At 38.3% G+C, this 22,602-nt stretch overlaps 2 protein-coding genes across 3 annotated transcripts; both read right to left on the bottom strand.

Annotated features, from left to right (window-relative positions):
• Positions 1–4,739: 4,739 nt before the first annotated feature.
• Positions 4,740–9,786, bottom strand: LOC127784769 (uncharacterized). 2 transcript variants are annotated; one of them, XM_052312139.1, is made up of 3 exons: positions 9,573–9,786; positions 6,337–9,381; positions 4,740–5,569 (listed from the first exon to the last, which is right to left on the bottom strand). In XM_052312139.1, the coding sequence occupies exons 2-3, from the start codon at positions 9,348–9,350 to the stop codon at positions 4,978–4,980; spliced, it is 3,606 nt and encodes a 1,201-aa protein (XP_052168099.1). In that variant the 5' UTR covers positions 9,351–9,381; positions 9,573–9,786; the 3' UTR covers positions 4,740–4,977. The 2 variants fall into 2 exon arrangements, with proteins under 2 accessions (XP_052168099.1, XP_052168098.1); XM_052312138.1 differs by lacking the exon at positions 9,573–9,786 and having other exon boundaries at positions 6,337–9,465.
• A 2,962-nt stretch (positions 9,787–12,748) lies between these two features.
• On the bottom strand, positions 12,749–21,420 carry LOC127784761 (aminopeptidase M1-D). The gene is made up of 19 exons (XM_052312129.1): positions 21,211–21,420; positions 20,987–21,132; positions 19,843–19,945; positions 19,521–19,707; positions 19,311–19,404; positions 19,018–19,171; positions 18,632–18,736; positions 18,432–18,548; positions 17,898–18,011; positions 16,651–16,833; positions 15,923–16,214; positions 15,715–15,836; positions 15,526–15,623; positions 15,240–15,417; positions 15,042–15,156; positions 14,891–14,958; positions 14,691–14,768; positions 13,403–13,480; positions 12,749–13,318 (listed from the first exon to the last, which is right to left on the bottom strand). Exons 1-19 carry the CDS (start codon positions 21,418–21,420, stop codon positions 13,136–13,138), a joined length of 2,625 nt encoding a protein of 874 aa, XP_052168089.1. The 3' UTR covers positions 12,749–13,135.
• Positions 21,421–22,602: the final 1,182 nt, after the last annotated feature.

Genomic DNA, 22,602 nt, shown 5'->3' with positions numbered 1-22,602 from the left:
CACAGCAAACGAAATGATGTCATCGGCAAGTTTCTTCGAGATCGCTACCTCGCGCATGCGCTAGCTTCGTTGCTGGCGCACGTGTACGTTTCTATTTTTAATTTAAAATTTCTAACTCAAATTTAAAAAAATTTAACACAAAATTTAAAACTTTCCCCTCAAATTTTACACTTTATCATAATTTTGGAAACTTTTAACTCATCTCTTCTCTACTATTATAAATATTAAATATATTTTTACCGGTATTTTGGTACGTCGTCCGTGTTTAAGTAGGTTTTAAGATTGATTGCTTTTGGAAGTATATATCCGTGTTTGAGTTATATTTTAAGCTTGTTTGCTTTTAGAAATAAAAAAAAGTCGTATAAAGTTAGATTTTAAGCTCTTTTGCTTTTGGAAATACAGGAGTCGTATAAAAGTTGGATTTTAAACACGTTTGCTTTTGGAAATACAAAGGAGTCGTATAAGAAATTAATTTAAAAAAACTCTCATGCTAACTTGAGATGACGGACTCCTAATTCCACCTCATGATTTTCTAAAAACAAAATCCAAGCGAATTCCCACCGTGAATTTTACCCTAGCTAAACCCAATAACAATAATAATATTAAAATAGCATTCACCCGTTGCAGCGCACGGGCATTTTTCTAGTTTATTAAAACATTCAACTTATAAATTTTAAAACTTTCTATTTCAAATTTAAAACTTTTCAACTTATATGTGAAAACTCTCAACTCAAATTTTGAAACATCCTATTCCAAACTAAAAACTTTCAACCACAATTTTAAAAACTTTCAACTCATGTAAATCTTTCAGTTGAAATTTAAAACTTTCAATTCCAAACTAAAAAATTTCAACCTATATTTTAGAATTTTCAAATCAATTTGTATATTATTATTATTATACTATTAAGAATCAGTAAAACCAGTAAGAAGTAGGATTATTGCTAGTTACGTAGGCTTAGCATGGGGTTGCACGAGATTCGCTCGCGGCGTGTACAATAGATTAGCTCTAATCCACAGCCATGTACTAGAGATGAACTTTATTTTATTTACCATATTGGGCCCACCATCTCCTTCTTTCATGTATTGATTGGGAGAGAATGCAGGTGGGGTCCACCCTGCATCGTACTGTGCGCCTGCTGTCGACGCTAATTTAGTCGCCCACTCTGATTCTCTCTCCTCTTCTTTATCTTCCAACTCATCCAAAGATCTGACATGGCATGTATATAGCCTGCTGATATTGCTAACTAGTGGCCGCTAGTTTCTTTTCTTAAGACATCCACTTTTGATTTCCTAAATATTAGATTGAGAAAACAGACGAATAAGAAAAATATAAGATTTAGACAATAATACAAATATAAAATAGAGAATTGTAAAACATTGGAAAAAATACATAAATGAACGTTTGATGGACCGCGGAAAAACCCGTAGGAATTGAATTGAATGACGAAGATACATTCAAAGTAAACTTTCCAGTAGGTTGGACTCATGTTAAAAACACCCAAAACTTGCCACGTGTTCCTTTGAAGCGTAGAAATAGGAAAAAGACAAGATCTGACAGGAATGCAAGTATATGATTGCAAAACACAAGATAACCACATGAATAACCGTTTGATTAGACCGCGAAAAAAATATAGGAATTTGAGAAGAGATAAAGACTCAAAGGAAACTTTTCATGAATTTCTACCCTATGTTAAATCTCCTCAAAAATTTGCATAACATGAGACATTCCACATAAATTTCTTAAGATTTAATTGTGTCTATTCATTTGATTCAAAGGGCTATCTAGGAAATCCTTTAGAAATGAAATCCTCCAAAATTCCTACAACTTTTCTTGGAATCAAAGGGGTTCTATAGCAACATTACTTACGAATTTCATAGGATTCTATAATTTTCAATCATTTATTTCAAACGGTCATATATGTGAAAAATCATATAAGATTGGAATTCTACAATATTTTTATGTTTTTCCTTCAAATGAAGGGCCTTAACATTATCTAAAAAAAATGAAGGGCCTTAAAAGTTAAAATTGTTGTTACTATAAAAGGAACTTCTAAAAATATCTTCTTGGACCTAAATTTGGATGGCTCTGGATGACTTGGCAGCATGTGGCATCATAGTTAGCAATTTTAAATAAATTATATATAGGGTTAGGGGAAAAGACAAAGGAAAAAAACAAGATTGACATTTATTATTCATTGTATTTTGCTGTCGTTACTCTTCAATCACGTTGACTCCATGTAGACGCCAGTTCATCGAATAACATAAGACCCATGATAAAATGTGAGTGGTTTTCAAAGTTAGGTTTCGTAGTTGAGAGTCCAAAGTTATAACATTCTTTTTTTAAGTAAAAAAAGTACACTCCTGGTAAAAAAAAAACTTGGTATGTAGGTGTAATTTAGTTAAAAAAAAACTTAGAAATTGAATGTCTAAGTACAATAAGTTAGTGAGTATATTCCAGTACAAGAAAATGTGTGTAACAACTTGACTAATTACATGTTGTTTGGTTAACGAGTGCTAGATGAGTTTTCTTATGATGTCAAATTGTCAATGCGACGTAACAATCATGCAAATATTACCCTACAATCTTGGATTAAATCTATAAAGAATTGAATCAATTTGCACCACCGGTTTAGAATTTATCTTCACATTCTCATATCTCAACAGAAATACACAATTTTCTACGTGGTAAAATCTAATTGACTTTTAGTGACTATATTTTAAAAAATAAGTATGCTTATATAAATCTGCGCAAGTGTGTTGACACAATATGTTGTTGTATCAATATACCAAAATTGTACCCACCTTGCAAGTCATCCACATACTAAGTTATTGCATTAGCACGCTCACTTTGTAAGTTCTTAAACTAAATTGCACTCACATATCACCTTGCAAGTCATTCACCCAGTACGTTACTCGCTTAGTAAATTCGTGAAACTAAATTGCATTCATATCACCTTGCAAGATATCCATTTGCTAAGTTAATTATTGCATTAGCACGCTCACTTTGTAAGTGAACTAAATTGCACAGTATATCAAGTTGATGTCCCATGAATACAGTTTACTTCTTTTTTTTTTGGTTTTTTTTTTCTTTTCATCCGGTCAGTTATAAATGGCGTACCATTCATTTGTGAAAAATATAGATATATATAAATTGCTTTTATCAAATCAGGACTAGCCTATTGCAAAACACAGAAAATGTTGGTCAAATGGAAAAAAAAACTGTAGATTGAATATGACAGACGAATAAATATATAGTGATTGAGCGAAAGGGCTGGTAGCCTAGTGGTTACAAGAGCCTCAATAGCACCTGAGGTCCTGGCTTCGACTCCCCATGGGAGCGAATTTTCCCATGGGAGCGAATTTTCCAGGATTTAACGGCGTTGTGCTTTCAGTGGTAGGCGACGTACCCGTCGACAGCGAGGAGATGCTCATAGGGGTAGTCTGCGTTGTACTGTGTAATTTTAAAATATATATATATATATAGTGATTGAATATAATAGACGAATAATACGAAATAAATTTATATCTGTTCTAATTTATATCTGTGTAATTTTAAAATATATATATATATATATATAGTGATTGAATATAATAGACGAATAATACGAAATAAATTTATATCTGTTCTTTTACGCTCATAGGGGTAGTCTGCGTTGTACTGTGTAATTTTAAAATATATATATATATAGTGATTGAATATAATAGACGAATAATACGAAATAAATTTATATCTGTTCTAATTTATATCTGTGTAATTTTAAAATATATATATATATAGTGATTGAATATAATAGACGAATAATACGAAATAAATTTATATCTGTTCTTTGCCAGCAGTGAAGGAACTTGCGGGTTGTGACCATTCCCAACCCAAAACACTAAATATAGTTTCCATAAACTCCAGACCAGATCACTAATAAACTAGTACTAGTCACTACTCTTCCAGTCGTGGTGACTTCGTCAATCGGTCCAGTCTTCGAAGATGCACTAGTACTAGTCACTACTCTTCCAGTCGTGGTGACTTCGTCAATCGGTCCAGTCTTCGAAGATGCTCATTAGGGACCAGATCACTAATAAACTAGTACTAGTCACTACTCTTCCAGTCGTGGTGACTTTGTCAATCGGTCCAGTCTTCGAAGATGCTCATAGGGGTAATGGCAGTGAAGGAACTTGCGGGTTGTGACCATTCCCAACCTAAACTAGTACTAGTCACTACTCTTCCAATCATGGTGACTTCGTCAATCGGTCCAGTCTTCGAAGATGCTCATAGGGGTAGTCTGCGTTGTACTGTGTAATTTTAAAAAAATATATATAGTGATTGAATATAATAGACGAATAATACGAAATAAATTTATATCCGTTCTTTGCCAGCAGTGAAGGAACTTGTGGGTTGTGACCATTCCCAACCCAAAACACTAATATAGTTTCCATAAACTCCAGATCACTAATATACTAGTACTAGTCACTACTATTCCAATGCAAACATCACTATTCCATACTTAAATTTAGTGCTACTTATCTCATATGATGTCTTCGATGTTATGTAGAAATCATATCTCATGCAAGACATGGTTTCCTTCTCTTTCCTCATTTATTCACTTGCCATATCATTTTTCATCCTAGATGGCAAGACATAGTTTCCTTCTCTTTCCTCATTTATTCACTTGCCATATCATTTTTTATCCTAGGTCGCAGCTTATTTAATACTATGGACACTATCCTAGTCATTAGGATGGGAATAGCCTAACATCAATTCCATTGCAATTTAGTCGGTGCTCCAAAAGATGCGGTAAGAGTTCAATTCAGGAGATAAAGACAAAGAAGAGAACATTACATGCTACCCATGACTGCAACTGTACAAGATGAACAAGTAAAAAAATAATGGAGGTAAAACAAAGTATCAATAGCACGACAGAACAGTGTTCCACTGAAAAATGGGCACCATTGTCGCCATCATCATCATCAGCCAACAGCATCTCAGTACAGCCTGCGAGAGCAATCAGGCGAACCACAGAAGCAAGGTTTAACCTTCTCCTTGCCATTCTTATCCTCGACTTTACCGTAATTGTAATCGTAAGTAAGCTCTTGCAGCGGCGGTATGTTCTCGGTGGCAAAGAACATGATGTGCGGTTTCTTCATGTCATCATGATCCCAGAGAACATTTTGAGCATACAGATTAGGCGAGCAGCTGTGGTTGATGAATCTTCCAACATTGCTGCACTTTGATGCATCGATAGTACTGCCTTCAGTATCCTCCGTTGTTTTACTGCCTTCAGTATCCTCCGTTGTCTTGGACGTAGAAGATTCTAGACCCAAAATGCCTTCAAATTTAGGATCCTCCCAAACTTCATTATGATAGTGATGACCAATATCAAAAAGGTACTCATCAGTCTCTACATGTTCATCTCCATTTTCTTGCAGCACCTCACCTGCATACTCACATACGAAACTGCCTGAAGAGACAGAGCTCAGAGATCTTACACCCCAACCTTTGTTCCCCGTCTTGAATATTTCCAGCGGAATTTTGATACCATGCTGACTCACCCTGTTGTGGCATGTTGGAGGGCACCTGCACATAGTTTTGACCATTAGATTAGCTAGATTAGCTCCCTGCTTTAGAACAGAACTTCTACTTCCGGTTTAACTTGATATTCCAATACAAACAAATAAATTCTATTGTAAAAACTAATTAACTTGACGTGAATTGGTTGCTTCTGTAATCAATATGTTGGTTTGAGCATTTGGTATTTCACAGCTTTCAAACAGAATTTACAATTCGGGTTTAATCTAATAATAATTCTGGCGCGAAAAACAATTAACTTGAGGCAAACAATGCATATTAGCATTAGTTAGCTCAAAGCATCGGAACAGAACTTGTAGTTTCAAATTAACCTAATTGTGCAATGTGAATGAGTAGTTCTGATATGCAAACCTACCAATTTAAGGTGAATGAACCAATTTCGCTGTTATGATAATATGTCTAGCTCTCTGATTGAGAACATATTTTATTATTCCCTTCAACCTAATGATCTGCTGTAAATGAATAGTTCTGGTGTGAAAACCTACAGACTTAAGGTGAAAATGGTTGGTTTTATGAGAAATTTTAAACTATGCCACCAACAATTTTATGTTCCTTGTGTGTTGCAGGGTGTTTCACTGACAAATGAATCTGCAACCAAATGTCAGCCCTCGTTGAAAGGGTAAAAATTTCAGAAGCAATGAGAAATATTTCCTGGTTCTGTGAATCTACTTTGGTATTATCAGAATATGATGCAAATGTTACTCCTATTTAGTTATTGTTATTATTTTGGATTGCTAAGCTTTTGCACGTCATACCTGCATGATGGGCCACACTCATATACGAGAGGTTTTGCCTCAACAATAGCACCATTGGAATTGAAAGGGATTTCACCTCCATTCTTCACTGCACAGGCACATCTATTAGAGTCTGAGCAACCATTCGTGCAATCACAGCCTTTCAGAGGTTCTTTTGCATAGGAATGTGGATATATGACTTCCGTAGTGTACTTAAATGCTGTTGGCTGCGTATCGTCAATTGTGTTGATCGCAGGTATGGGAATCCTCTCCCTTCCTTGAGATATATCAGGCACACAAACACCTTCGCGAACTTTGGACTTCCTCGTTGCCTTGATTATGTGTAATGCTAACTCGGGTTGACCTGGGATCCTTTGCAACTTGTACTTGTAGACCATCGAGCCCTCTGGGCCTTCTTTCCAATAATCCACCACCATGTACAGCCCATCATAAATATATGTTGAGATTTGCTTGGATTTAGAATGGCTAGCTTCACCTTTACTATGACCTTTGAATCCATGAATCACTCGGACCGGAGTCTTAGTTTCAATAGAATTCTTCAAAGCTAGATTACCACGCTCAAGCTTTTGATCTCCAGCTGCCTTATTCCCGATGGCCTTTCCTCCAGAACCCGTATATATGAGTTCATCGGAGCTAGACAATTCATCATGATAACCTCCGGAAGCAACAATACTTATAGCAACGAGGATTCCATTCACCTTTGTACTGTCAATACCTCCTTGATATGGGCGATGGAGTCCAACAAATGACAATTCGATTCTAAAATTAAACTCATCTCCAACTTCAACTCCCGCAACATTGCCAACAATAGGTCCGGGCTTAATAAAACCGTTTTGTTTTAGGGCTTTACCAGCCTCGATGTCAATTCTTCCAATATTACCTTTATGTTGTTCCTCAACTTGCACAAGCTTTCGGCATGCCGCATGGAATTTTATGAGTAAATTCCTTATTTTGCTTCGGGGATCTGTGCCAGAAGGAGCAGAAGGAGGGAGTGTAACACATAACTCCTTCTTTCCTCCACAAACAACTAGTGCCTTTCCTCCACGCACTAGCTCCTTAGAGTTGCCTTCACCATCCGAGTAAGAAGCCTTAGAGTTGCCTTCATCCTCAAAGTAAGAATCCTCCTTGTCCTCTATGGCCTCATGCTTGATCGCTTTACAAGAGGCAACTTCCGGGGAAACTTCTTCCCTTGGAGTAGTATCTTTCAATTGTTTCCTTGGCCTACCAAACTTTTTCTTAAGCTTAGGAGTACGAGACTCGGAGGAACCACCAATAGACTTCCTTCTTCGTGTCCACGGGCATTTGTCTGGGGCCATTAGTGCTTGTACAATTATCCTGTCACTGACAAGGTCTCTATCATCATTTTCTTCAATTCCATTAGTCGTAGCATGCTTCCCAGATGTAGCCTCCTTTATGAGGCTATTCACGCCGCCCTTGCATTTGCCTGTGGCATCAACCTTACGAGCAATATCACCTTGCTTCAAGCTCATATCCGAGCGCACCACACCTCTCTGAGTGCTTGAAGCCTTCGTTTTCATCTTACCATCTCCAGAGAATCTAGCGTCATTTTGCAATGCCCCATTCATCTTATCACTCTTTAATATCTTCTTTTTTGCTTTTACATCGACAAGATCTCTCATACGAGTCTCGGGAGTACCTTTTTGTAATCTCTCTTCATATTTGCTTACCATCTTGCCATCCCCAGCACTTCGTGCTACAAGCTTCTTTTCTTGTTGTGATCCCTTTCCATTCACCCTCTCAACAAAACCATGGCTAGGAGAAGGTTTGGCAATAGAATCATTTGGGTGCGTACTACCATTCTTGGCTCCTTCAAAATCATCTAGGGCAACATTTGTGGCAACTTGGAACTCTTGGATCCTATTTTCTACCTTGCTAGATTCATCATCTTCAATTGTCTTGCCATCTATTGCCTCACTAGAATGGTCTAGACCGCACACCAAAGAAGCACCCTGGACTGAAATAGGGGTTCTCGCCAAGGAATCCTCCATAGAGGCACCACCGGTAGCTACACTAATAGGTGTTGCTTCTAAAGGCAACTCCTCCATAGAGGCACCACTTTCCGCAAGAGTAGAAGCAGCCCTCCCACAGTCACGTGGAAATTTGCGTATGGCTGAGATCGCCCTTCTTTTGGGTGGAGGATTCAGAACTGACATCAACCACCTCTTTTTTCTGCCACCATCATGTACATCATTTGTCCTCTCTAATTGACCAACACCTACTCTACTTTCCGTCTCTCGGCCATCCCGATCGCTAGTAACTTCCTTTCTCTCGAATTCACAGCCCCCCTTGCCTCCCTCCCTGTCCATCAACAAACTGGCCACATCCCTAACATTCTCCGCAGAACCGTTAGAGACATTAGCACCACAACTAACTGGTGCAGCTACTGCCAAAGGCATCACATCAAGCACCTCGCCCATTCCCTGATCATCTGACAACCGAGCATCTGTATCATTAGGTAGCTGCGCCTCTCCGGTCTCCCGCCCCTCTCCCTCATCCACCTCCATCCTCTCTGCCTCCGGCTGAGACGGGCCGTGCGAGAGGGCACCATTGCATGCGGCCGAGGAAACCGCAGCCGAGGCAACCTGCTCCTCCTCATTGCCCTCGGTGACACCATGGACACCCTTATCTCCAACATCTCCTCTGCCCTCGACACTGTTATCCCCAACATCACCTGCTATGATAGACGGCGGCGGCGGCAGCGAAGAAGCTGCGGTTGGGCCGCCTGATAGCGGCACGGAACGGTCAGGTGAGACAGCCACCCCCTCCGCTCCGCCCTGGTTGGCGACAACGCCCTCGACGCCCTTACTTCCATCGTCACCGGCCACGGGAGCAGTCGGCGGCGGCGGCGGCGGCGGGGCGGGGAAGCGGCCGCAGAGGGGGGGCCAGGAGCGCTTGGCGGAGACCGCCCTCCGCTTCACCCCACGCGCCACCAGCCACGCCGCCAGCCCCGCCGGCGCCGGCGCCGGTGGCGGCGGCGGTTCCACGCCACCCATCACCACCAACACCACAAAAAAAATACAAACCCTACAAACATAGTACAGATCGGAATCAGACCACCACGCGCACACCGCCCGCCTCACCAAATCAAACCAAACCGAGGAACTACAAATCCAATCCCCCTCCCCTCCCCCAAAACAAAATTCCCCACCCCCAAACCGTAAAATCCGAAACGGCGCTACCGCGGCGACGAAGAGGGGGAGGGACGAGGAGCTCACCTCCGCGGCGGAGACGGGCGGCGGCGGCGACGGTGAGGGGATCGAAATGTGGTAGGCAGGGCGGATGAGTCGGCTGGGTGTGCTCTGCTGCTCCGCGCGCAGACCTCGGACTGGGCGTGTGGCCGCCGCGTGTGGGGGTTGCTAAAAATAGGCCGTCTCTCTCTCTCTTCGGCTCTTCTGCTCTTCCTCTCGCTCGAGTCTCGAATGTTGAATCCGCCCCCGTGGATTCGGGACGGTGGGGGCTACAGGGACTGATCTGGTCGCCGCGTGTATATTTGGGAGGGATTTGTGGATTTGTTTTTTTTTTTTTTTTACTTTCCTTCGAGTGGAAATGGGAGGGGCTGTTGAATGTTTTCTCCCTTTTGTGAGTTAGTCCCTTGTGATGTTTGTGGAAATTTTTAATCTTAAGTAAACTTGGAAACAAAACATTGGCTATGGTGGCATTGGATGCTTTATTTATTATAGATATTTGGCGAGGTGGTACAGCTGCTAGCTGCGGATGCGCCACAGTCATGGAAGACAGTAGTTGTAGTAATTTATTGTCAGAAATAAATTTAGGGAAAACATTGTCTGTTGTGTAATTGGGCGCATTATTATAGAGCATATAATGGGCGTGTTTAGCTGAGTGGTACAACTGCTAGTTGCGGATGCACTACAACCACGGAAGGCAAGCAGCTGGGTACAACACATTTGCTATCAAGTGAAGTGGAACATGATTAATATATTAATGGTAAATTTATGCGATACGTAGATGGAAAGTCATGGCTTCTAGGAAGTGCTTAATTCATCCTCCGTCCCAAAAAAAAAAGACAAACCCTAAATATAAATCTGGACATAATGTATTTTCAAGATTTATTTCTAGGATTTATCTTTTTTTTAACGGAGGGAGTATGGGTTTAAAAAATTAGATAGTAATAATACGAGGCATCAAAGTATAATTCAACACTGTAAAAAAAGGGGTGATGATTTGGTTTTATATAGTGGATTATTGATAGGAATTACTTTGTTGGTCAGATGGTGGTTGGCGTGGTGTCACCAACAAAATTTATCAACTGAATAACAATTATTATTTTTTTCAGCTGGTGCTTGCACAGTATAGCAATAATTATACCGAGCTGTTTTTCAGGAGATAAGTTTTGGTTGGTGACACCACGCCAACTCTCTTTAACGTCTTGTTTGGATTCTTCTAGTTTTCATTTGTCACATATATAAGAATTTTTTGCACTTGTTATGTGAGGTTGTTTTATCCAACTGCAGCGGCCGAACTTCAAACTAGGGCCTTACGATGGCAGACACTTGGGGAAACTTATCACGTGCGCGTGCGCTAGTAGATAAAGTCACTTACATACCTATGGAACTTATTCGATCTGTCTTTTCTCTCGTTGAGAACTTTTAATTTTAACTTGATTTAAAAATTTTCTAGTCAAAGATTTGAAATTGTCGAGGGTGGATATCCCGACCACGGTATTTATAGAGTATGGGGATCATTAGAACCAAGGTATATACGATACAACAGACAAATTTATACCGGTTTGAGCCTTCAAAATGAGTAATAAACCTAGTCTAGTTTATATGAATTATAGACGAAAATAGCACAAAAGAGTACAATAGGTACAATAGGGAATAAGAAGATTGGACTCACTTGACTAGACGCTGTGGAGAAAAAGGTCCGACGAGATCTATCTTTGGCTCCCTCCGGATTGCCGACGTGCAACTCGATGCCCCTCCCTCCTTGAACTGAGGGTGGGGGACTTATATTTATAGCGTAGATCATCTTCTTCTGCAAGTAGATCTCAAAGAGATAAGACCGGATACAAGCCCCAGGTTACTTTATCTTTTCTGAACAGGACTTTAACACCTTATATTCCAAGAAGATAATTTCCTTCTTTATTTGTCGTATTTCCTTAATTAAAGTATATCTACTCGTATAGTATATGGTATTGACGTATTCCATAAATCCATGTATAGGAACTATGCCTTATCTTTAACACTGATAAAAACTTTCAACTCAGATTTAAAAACTTTTAAATCAAGATTTAAAGTTTTCAACTCAAATTTGTAAACTTTCAACTTAACATTGGAACTTTTAATTTAGACTTGAAAACTATAAAGTCAAGATTTGAAAACTTTCAACCCAAATTTGGAAGCTTTAATCTCAAAATTTAAAACATTCGACTCAAAATTCAAAAACTTTCAACTCAAAATTCAAAACTTTCAACTAAAATTTAAAGAAACTTTCATCTCAAAAATCAAGTTGAAAGTTTTCAATAGAATATTTTAAAATTTGAAATGAAAAATTCAGATTGTAAATTACAAAAAATCACAAAAAAAATCAAGTGCGTGTGGGCTCGTGAAAAAAAAGTCGCATGTGGGCGCAGACACTAACAATGGAGCTGGCGCGTCGGGCTGAATAGGATTCTCGCAGATACTTGTGGGTGCAACAATGGAGTGTCCATCACTTGTAGTCACTCATGTCCACTAGAAACAGTGGAATAGCCTGCATGCATATTATGCTTACCCAAGCTGTATGAACCTTTTGGCTCTACCACTATTCAAGGTGATTTACACCTAACAGTTGTTTCAGTCAACAATACAAAGAGAGGGATTAGCTCTTGATATAGAATCTTTAGGTCCTCTTTAAAACACAAAATTGAGAAAACAGACAATATGATTATATGAAAAACACATAATTTTAATAGAATACAGTGTAAAACAAATTATTATAAAACATACAAAAATACAAAAAATGGTCGTTTTAATTGGACCGCAAGAAAAACACAGGGATTTAAGGAGAGATGAAGACTCAAAAGAAACTTTCCATGAGGTTGGGCCTCATGTTAAATTTCTTCTGAAACTTGCATGGAATAAGACATTTCATAGGATTCAATAGTATCCAATCATTTGTTTCAAATGACTATATAGAAAAAAGTTTATAGGATTAGAATCCTATAAAATTCCTATGTTGTTTCCTTAAAACCAAAGGAGCCTTAAAGGTAACTACAGAAACAATCCTTGTTAGTTTAGATTATGATAAAATCCATATGATAGAGTCTGATTTGAGCATAAAACTTTTTATGCCCAAAAAGAAGTTGTACTTAACGATATATTTAAAAAGGAAATAGTAATTAAATAAAAAATGCTTATCTACAAATCACATTAAAATAACACCACCGGAAGCGTGTGCGTGTCCAAGACTTTGTAAGAATTATAAATGTCTGTACATATGCCTGAACATACATACGAGAGATTGACAATACATAACGACACTTCTTGAATTATGACTTCATAAACAGGGCAACAATGAGCTGCTATGTTGAAAGAAGCATGTGGGATTTTCTCAAAAAAAAAAAAAAAAAGAAGCATGTGGGATACTAAGGAAAGACTTAGCATCCATTATTGATAAAGAATAAATGGTAAGAAAACCTTGCATCCAGGAGGAATTATTTGAACTCAAGCTGACGGCATACTCCTACATGTTTTTCTCACAATGAGCTGCTATGACAATGTATGCTTTGGCGAAAGTTGGCATCACAGCAAATGCATCAAATTCTGGAGGCATCAAATCAGAGTTTGATGAGAAGATCATGCACAGTCTGAGCAAGCTCAGCTTCACCCCTGATGCCATCAACCCACCTTGCGCTGATCCGCACATTCTCCAGGCTCTGCTTTAGTGCCCTCTTAAACCCGGGCTTAGTGCGGGTTGCGAAGAACTGGGAGATCTCTGCTTCCTTCTCTTTAGAGGTGAACTGCCAAGAAACAAGGATCAGCAATGGCCCGATCAGAATAACATATACGGAATTGGGGAATAGAAAAGTGCAGATGTATGATACCAATGTGACAATAGATTTGACATAATCCGATAAGATTGCGCTTGCTGCAAATGTCTTCGTGATACGATCCCAGTTTTCCTGCATTCACATAATAGGGCATGTAAGCAAAATGTTTTGAATATCCCACTGTTGGCTTATAGTATAATAGCTCTTTGTAAGGAAATAGAAAGAACACGAGGTTAACAAAACGTGAAATTTAATTCCTGAACAAGGGCATCCCACTCGATTTTTCATTCAAAGGTTTTTCTTTAAGAGGCAACTTGCGTATAGTTTCATAGTAACTAAAACTGACTTTTAAAAAGTCATGATTTATTTTTCAAAAGTATTTCATACATACGGTAAGCGATCATCTATTATCATATTCCCTCTGGTCAAAGTACTTGAAGTTTGAGTTTTTCACGGTATTTGAGTTACGACTTTGGCCACAATTTTCTGTAACAGAACAAGTTCTTAAAATCCAATAGGTTTACGAGATTATGAAATACTTCTGAAGACATCGATATTTTGACATAAATATTAACCAGATCTTGTCCAAAATATCAAGTAATTATGATCAGAGGAGGGCACACACAATTTCACTTAGCTTGTATAACAAGAGAGCAAACAGAGATTCAATATAATGAAGCACTTCAGCAGATAGTAGATATTCCCTACTAGTGTGGTTGGGGGGTAAATTGATGAGAACAAAAATTAAGTGCTTCAGCGGATAGTAGGGAAGTATTTTTTTTTTCCTTTACAAATATAATCACCACCTTAGCGTACGTATCTATGGAGTATTATTTCAGCATTGAAGTGCGCAATGAATTTAGCTATTTACTATAATTTGGAATGTAGAAGCATACATAATATTTGATGATTTATAGAAGAATAAACATGCAAAATTCTTAAGTGAATCACGTCACAATTTTTATGTGGCGATAACACATCTATCCCTACCCCTATACTAAATTGGGCACTGAGCCTCCAAGGGAGCTTCTATGTTAACCAAAAAGACGGTCATTGATTAGGTGGATCCTATTATCATAACCCTACATTATAGGAGAGTTCATGTTAGATAAGAACACTTATAAAATTGTGGACTCTCTAGTTTTTCCAGAATTTAGAATTAATAAATACGAAGCTGTACTTATCTTGGACTCTCGATTTTTATTTATTTCTGAAATTCGAAATTAATAGTTAGAAAGTTGTTTCTAACATGGACTTTTATTTTTATCTGATTTTAATATATATAGTTAAAAATTTAATATTTATAATATCAACAATAATATATAATGCAACACACTGATACCTTCAACCAGGACCATGCAGTTTCACGTGCGTCAATAATAACACTTCGAAGGACAAGATATGCATCTTGATTGCGCACCTGACAAGCAAGATAAGCAAATGAGATATGTATATAACTTACAGGTAGTTAGCATAGAACTACAAATTCGTCCATGACCTTCCAATGGAGTCATGAAAGAAGAAACAATCAATAGCTTATACCTCATCTGTGAAAATAAAATTCAACGATTCAAGAACAATATCCTTATCCTGGCAAGAAGATAGTATGCCTATAAAAAGGGACACAAAACCTTCAGGGAAGAAACCCAAAATATCATTCTTTGTTAACCTAAGAAGATTGAAAAGTACGAACCTAATACATTTAACCTTTCCTCCACTTCAGTTGATTCCCTATATATCTTTAGAAGAGCATCATAGCCAGATCTGTTTGTGCTACTAACATTATGCATCACAGAGAGGTATGCAGCCTGATCAATGCAAAAACTACAGATAGATGAGTCTATTAAAAGGGCAGAAGACCAGGTAAAATAATATGGCTAAAAGGTAGTACCTTTCTAGTATCTGGAGGAAGAAGGGAAGTATTGCGATCATCAAAGAAGATTTGGAAACGCCTAACTCCCTCACTTATAGTCTTATCATGCCCAAGCTGAACTAGGCCAACCAAGAGCACTGGTCTAAGCATTGCATCCAGGTGGCTTTCACTGTTCTTAGGGTCCCACCCTAATTTTCTGCAAATAAACATGGCCATACAAGAAGCATATCTAAACAAACATACCCAAACAAAAGGAATGTATCTTGGGAAATAATATATTGAGAGTTAAAGGGCAGGAAAATACTCAGCAGTAGGGAGAAGAAGCTTGATAAAAAGTTGTTTGATTTCACCAGCCAATTCAGGAGTAGCATCAACTGATATTTTAGCTACACTAGAAGTTACCTGACAAGCCAAAATAAAATATGTAGACAAATAAGCGCCAAAGAATAACCGGACATCGTGGAATAATCAATTGGTCATGAAATACACATACAGAATTTATGTGTGAAAGAACACTGAAATCATCCTCGTCACGGCAAGCATACAGTAAATGTAGTAACGACGACAATGTTTGCTTGCCAGCAATAGAAAGAGCATGTGCATCTTCCACGATGCCTGTAATAATAGTGTTATAATACCAGTTACCAAATCACTGTAAATTGTAATCGAGACTAATTGTGCCATGTTGTGTTTGTGTCTACCGATTTTGTCCATTAGGGAGAGCTTCTTCATCTGCAATGCATTTCGAAGTGCAGTTGTAAGTTCATCATCATATTTGACTCTATAAAATCCTGTTTCATCAATATTCAGCTTAATCCAGAAGTTTCCACTATTCTGTCGGTCTTGGTCATCGTACTGTGAATTGATGCCCTTTATGTCGCTGAATTTATGTTTCAGTAAGAATCTTTTCTGCATATCATGTGAATTGTATCCTAAAGTAATAGGGACAATCCACATGCCAGAATCAGAGGATCCATCTAATAAAAACTGGTCCTGCAACAAAAAAAAAAAGGGTCAGCAATGCAACAAAAAAAAAAAGGGTTAGCAATTCATCATAGCAAAATTTATCATTTTGTTGCTGAATTTTGCATGTATGGATAAGATTATGAGAACTGCTACATTGCGGATCTTGTGCAGCATGCCCTCTTTGAGGACTAGGAAAATTTTCCAACCAGCTTATTATATCTTCTTAACTAGCAGGTAACAAATATTAAACCCAGATAAAGTTGTCAAAAATTTTCAACATGGGGTTTTGTCATAAATAATAAGCAGAGGATTTTAAGTATGGAATTCTGACTACCTAACCACACTAACAAAAATATAAAGGCAGAGCAAACTATATGTGCATAATGAATTTACGTATTGGGTGGTTCGCATGTAAATGAATGTAATCCATTGAATGATCATATTCTTTTCGATAATTCATTACCTGTTCAAGTTCCACGTCATGCCCTTTAAGCTTCACACCAATAACAGGATAACCTTGTTTCTTCGTCCATGTAGTCATCAAATTCTTAACAGGTTCACCAGATACCTCTTCAAGAACAGCCCACAGGTCCTCGGTTTTAGCATTCGAGTAGGCATATTTTTTTATATATGAAGCTAATGCTTTCTGAAAGAGCAACAGTTCCACAGTACAAGATGACGGAGCCATACATTAGTTGAAGAAAAGTAGAGTAGTGGACAAAAGAGGCAAGAGTTGGCCTTAAATAAGTATGTAACTAGCTAATTGAACCTTTAATTATTGAGTGTGCGATTTGCTAGGTTTACAATGTGGTAAAAATTTCTCCCTCCATTCTCTCTCACTTGTACGTGGTGGTTTATGTTGTGATGTTTGATCATGACTACTAAAAAAGATCATTATGCTGAAAATTGGATACAAATTGAGGTGTTTTACAATGCTCTCTACTAGTAATAGAACTAATCTGGACCGTTTTTTTTTTTCTAATTCAATGGATCATATCCATTTATACTACCACATCAACTAATGGTAGTAGAATATTTTTTTCTACTGGTAGTAGAACTCATAAATGTCAACAGTTAAGATTACTTCTAAGATGATAACACTTGTAGTAGACTACAACCATTAGAGAACATTGTAAAAGTACTCTACCAATTAATAGGGCCCAAGGATATTGACACCTTACACTCAAAGGGATAATAATGTATTTGCTCATAGAAGTTGAGTGTGTCCTTTATTTACCCTCATGAAACTACCTCTCTTATTGTTATCATTCCCAACTTTTCCCCCTTCTTTGCTTCTCCCAATGCACTTCTACTCAGTTTTTCAGGAAATTCCCATCTTATCTCCACATAGGGCAGTCATGGGCCCAGGATCATGGTAACAGCGCATACCAAGGAGATAAGGGACATGACAACGTGTAGGGTAGTTTTAGTCAAGGATGAGATGGGGATGTACGGGTAAAGGAGCTGGTTGATTGCGCTAGTGAAGCCATGGGAGATTGCGATAGAGTGGAAGAGTAGCAAGTCAAGAGACACAACTGTTTGTTCATCAAATAACTAAATAGGGGAATAAAATGAAGTGTCATTTCTCCCTCCAACAGCAAGGAAGGAAGGAAATGGTTCGAGGTAATTTCACACACTTCTAACTTCGAATAAGCCGTAAAGTTATGCAAATGATACCCAGAGTGAATAAAAGAATGACAAGTATAAAACCTGAAAACGCTCTGCACCAAGGTAACTTTGCAGCATACGAATAACAGAAGCACCCTTGTCATAGCTTATGGAATCAAAAATCGAGTCTATCTCACTGGCATGGTGTATTTCGACCTGTAGAAAACAGTAACACATAGTGAGGCAAATCGCTAACCAGCATTTAGACAAGTGAAAATGTTTGATGCCACCAGCTGATGCTTTGTAATTGTGCTGGTGTGGTGCATCGTGTGAATCTGACATCCAAATTAACATTTGAGACTAAAAAGATTAAATCATCAATTTAAATATCGCGTATTCATTGTCCAGATTCAGTGAGGAATCAACCAACGGATGTGATAAGAATGTAACCAAAATTATGCATCACCGTTACTTACAGTCGTCAAATTTGCAGTTCAAAATACGCTCTCTGTTTTATACAGGATAAAGTGCGTAGTATTTATGGTTTTAGAAAAAAAAAATGGTGAACACCGTATGAAATGCATCAATTTTTTGAACGACTGCACTAGACCATGGCATGTATCAAACAGTTATTACCTCAATAGGATGAGACTCAGCTAGAGAGTCCAATTTTAGAGCAGAGGTGGTACTGTCAAGAAATTGGGTCCAGATATTCCACTCAGGGAAAAAGGAATCTACTGCCAAATAGCTCATCTGTTCAAACAAAAGGTCCAAGCACTCAGTTGGTAGTATTTTGATATCAAATTTCTAAAAATCAGTGTTGTATAATTGATTACCCATGTAGCAAAACCCTCGTTTAGCCACAAGTGAGTCCACCATTCCATGGTTACAAGATTGCCGAACCATTGATGAGCCAATTCATGCGCGACAGTAATTGCTACCTAAACAGAACAGATGTGGACAGAGATTTACATATAAACTACTTGATCACCCAAGGAAAATATCTCAATATGAAATCATTCTTAAAAACTGTAATGTAAATTTCTTTATAGAATTGGTGGATCATAGTGACAATATATTCTCAGTGTTATGATATATACATTATGTTTGAGAACTGTTTAAGAACTGAACTATAAGTAATGCATCACTGTTTAAGAACTGAACTGTAAATAATGAAAAAAAAAAACATGTAGCTGAATATTCTCAGTGTTATGATATATACATTCTGTTTGGTGGATGCTGATGAAGACTGCTCATCAAAAAGCAAATATATTTCCCGGTAAGTGACCAATCCATAGTTCTCCATGGCTCCATTTGTAAAATCGGGGATAGCAACCATATCCAACTTAGGTAGTGGATAAGGGGTATCAAAGAATCTACAGCATTCAAGGAATGAAATTTTGGTCAATGACTCTTTCAAGCAACAACCTTGGGTAAATAGGATATATATTAACATGAATCATTTTTTATTTCTTTAGAAACCAATTTAGAAGAAATGATAGGTCGCGCGCATACTCTTTATAGAGATTCAATGACTTCACTCCAACATCTAATGCAAACTTCCCTTGATTACTCTTACCAACTTGAGTGTACACACGAACTTTGTTGCCTGAATACAATTAAAAACAATAAAAAAAACAATGGAAAGTAAAAGGAAAAGAATGGCACCTACAGAAATACTTCAATGTGAGAAACTATGAAGTATGCTGGATTACTGGTACGTACCTTCCGATGTTACACCTTCTATATAATCAAACAAACCAACAACTATTGCCACCAAATAAGTTGACATAACGGGTGATTCCTCATACTCGACAGTCTTGATAGGACCAGCAATTTTCTCATTAACTATAGGCATGTTCGACAAAGCTACCAGCTCAGATGGAACTTCAAGTGTTAACTTGAACTTCGCCTGAAATTTTAAATATGAAGAGGGGAAACATTAGAGAGATAGATCCGGCGATGTTCTAACACATAGTGCATCAAACCTCTGGATGAGAAAATTCTGATTGGTGAACAGGTTTTGCTTCCGTAATAATTAATTAACCTTGAAAGAAGGCTCATCCCAGCAAGGGAAGCACCGTCGAGCATCCACGGACTCAAACTGTGTCACTGCCATGTTTTTTGTCTCCCCCTTGTATTCATATTTACTGCAATAAAATGGCAGTTTCTCATATGAAAAGGTCACATGAGTCGTACCCAGAAATCATCAAAATACTCTCTCCGTTTCCATTTAAGTGTCACTGTTGACCGCTGCTGTTTCAACTTTGACCATAATAATTTAATTTTTAAATTTCAATGTTTTGATGAAAAAAGGGTATGAACTTATTTAGCATGCATCGAGCTTTCATAATATAGTATATTTCGAAAATATTTATAAATTTGTTGCTAAAATGTGAGCGGTCAAACTTTGGATGCGAATAATATCCAGCGACAACTATTCATTGCTGGAGAGGGTAAATCCTAGTCCACAGGTTCATAAGAACTTCCCAACCACATCAATCAACTGATGATCAGTTCAAATTTGTAACGATGATCATGAGTTCTCGAGGGGATGAACATAACTTTTTTCTCTCAAATTCAATGCAAGTGGTTGTGAAAATTTGCAAAACAAATTAGCAAATATAGAGTAACATCTAATACTCCGCCAAAAATCATATTCAAATTCGATCTACACGTTGAGAAACGAAAAAAACAAGTCAGATACGAATAGTAGCAATTTATACTCAAAAAAGGCAACCACCTTACCAAGTATAGTATTTTTTTTATTTACTACCTACTTCATCATGTTTTGTACCAACCATGTATTTTAATGTTATAAGATAATCCCTCTAAATATATGATTCTATCATAATTCATCTGTACAATATATCATCTATAGGTACAAAATTGTCCCAAAAACCTCACTATTGGTTTGTTTTGATTCGTGGCAAAGCACAGTTATTTGGCTAGTACTATGTGAACTGAGTTTTGACTTGATTAGTTCATATATAAGGTATGAACATTGTCAAAACAAATTTAGAATTTATAACAACTATTTGGATGAAGTTTGAACAAACGAGGGCACATCTCCTTGAGGGGTTTAGACCAATTTATCTTTGAAAATATAGAATTCCCAAGAGATTAAAGCGCAAATTTAGCCTCTGCGAGGCTACGATCACCACGAATTTTTTTTCAAATGCAAAGTTTACCTTCTGTAGAATCCCCTCATCTGATCGTTGAGCGTGCCGTTGAACCTCATGGCGAGCACGCCCTCGCCGAGCGGCAGCTCCCCGGCGAACTCCAGCACCAGGATCTCGTCCTCCTCGAACACCGACACCTCCGCCGGCGCCAAGCCCTGCAACCAACCACGGCGAGATCGATCGATCGACGGCGAGCGAGGAGGAGGAGGAGAAGGTCAGGTCGGTCTACTTACCTGGAAGCGGATGGAGGCGCGGTCGACGGCGAGGTCGGCGGCGTTGAGGACGAGGAAGCGGGTGGGCGCGGAGACGTCGACGGCCACGGACGCCTCGCCGGAGAACATGCAGGCGGCGAGGTCCGGCCGGAGCCGGAGCTCGTACCGCCGCGGCGCCGCGAACCGCGGCAGCCGCGCCTGCCCGCGGAACTCCGCCGCCGCCGCCGCCATCACCGCCTCCGCCTCCGCCGCTTTGAGATTCGCGCGCGCGTGATCGAAAAGGTTTGAACAAATTATTTAGCCGCGAAAAGAACCCGAGCAAATTAAAATCGAAGCCGCGAGGGGTGGGTTTATTTATAGCCGTGTTTAGTTACTTTTCAAAAATAAAAATTAAATATGCGGACACACATTTTAAGTATTAAATGTAGACTAATAATAAAATAAACTGCAAGATGAATCTATTAAGCCTTATTAATCTGTCATTAGCAAATGTTTACTGTAGCACCACATTGTCAAATCATGACGTAATTAGGCTCAAAAGATTCGTCTCGCAATTTACATGCAAACTGAGTAATTAATTTTTTTTCGTCCACAGTTAATGCTTCATATATATGTCCTAATATTTGATGTGGTGAAATTTTTGGAAGTTTGAAGGGAACTAAACTCAGCCATATATATATGGATCGGTATGAACTTGCGAAGAAACTCAGCCATATATATATGGATCGGTATGAATTTGCGAAGGCCCAAGTAGCTAATGGCTGACGTCGCAAGAACCAAAAAAAAATGACGGTGATTGCCGGCGGCGAGTCGAATAGTGGTAAGAAGAAATAATAATTTTTTGACCGGCATTAGCCGCCGGCCGGCCGAATTTGTTCAGGGGAGGTTTGATCCGACGAGTCCATGATGATATCCTAAACAAGCAGTAATCGGAAGGTTCGATCATATATCCGGATGATCATAATCATTGAGCGTCCCTCAGACATGAGTGAGTTTTTTTTTAAAGGAATGATACACACACATACTTAGGACCTCCCTTTTTAAAATGTATGACATCGTTGACTTTTCGTATCATTCGTGTTATTCAAAAATTTATTATAAATATGTACAAGTATAAGTTAAGATTATATTTTATTTTATGATAAAACAAGTCACAACAAAATAAATAATATTTATATAATTCTTTTAGTAAGATGAACAATCATATGTTATAAAAAATCAATGATATAATATATTTTTAAAATGGAGCGAGTATTTATGTAAGATTTCTAATGATACGGACACGGTGACGGAGCCAAGAAATTAGTAGAGCCCAATTTGTGTACGTGACGATGCATCAGCCCTTGTCGCTCTCGGGTTTGTTACAGATAAGTTTTATATGGATAACAAAGAATAGAAATTGAGGAGTAGGTG

Source organism: Oryza glaberrima, chromosome 9 (genome assembly GCF_000147395.1).
Source record: "Oryza glaberrima chromosome 9, OglaRS2, whole genome shotgun sequence".
NCBI lineage: Eukaryota > Viridiplantae > Streptophyta > Magnoliopsida > Poales > Poaceae > Oryza > Oryza glaberrima.
The sequence above is the reverse complement of the archived record's forward strand: the minus strand, read 5'-3'. Positions and strand labels throughout refer to the sequence as shown.

Bases quoted from the DNA above. Each gene is read 5' to 3' on its own strand.
- LOC127784769 (XM_052312139.1), bottom strand. From the start codon at position 9,350: ATGGGTGGCGTGGAACCGCCGCCGCCACCGGCGCCGGCGCCGGCGGGG. The intron at 5,570-6,336 runs GTATGACGTGCA...AACTATGTGCAG, and splicing joins GAGTGTGGCCCATCATGCAG to GTGCCCTCCAACATGCCACA.
- LOC127784761 (XM_052312129.1), bottom strand. From the start codon at position 21,420: ATGGCGGCGGCGGCGGCGGAGTTCCGCGGGCAGGCGCGGCTGCCGCGG. The intron at 16,834-17,897 runs GTTTTATACTTG...TTGCTCTTTCAG, and splicing joins TTGGTGCAGAGCGTTTTCAG to AAAGCATTAGCTTCATATAT. The intron at 15,157-15,239 runs GTACTACCTTTT...TGCATTGATCAG, and splicing joins TTCCTCCAGATACTAGAAAG to GCTGCATACCTCTCTGTGAT.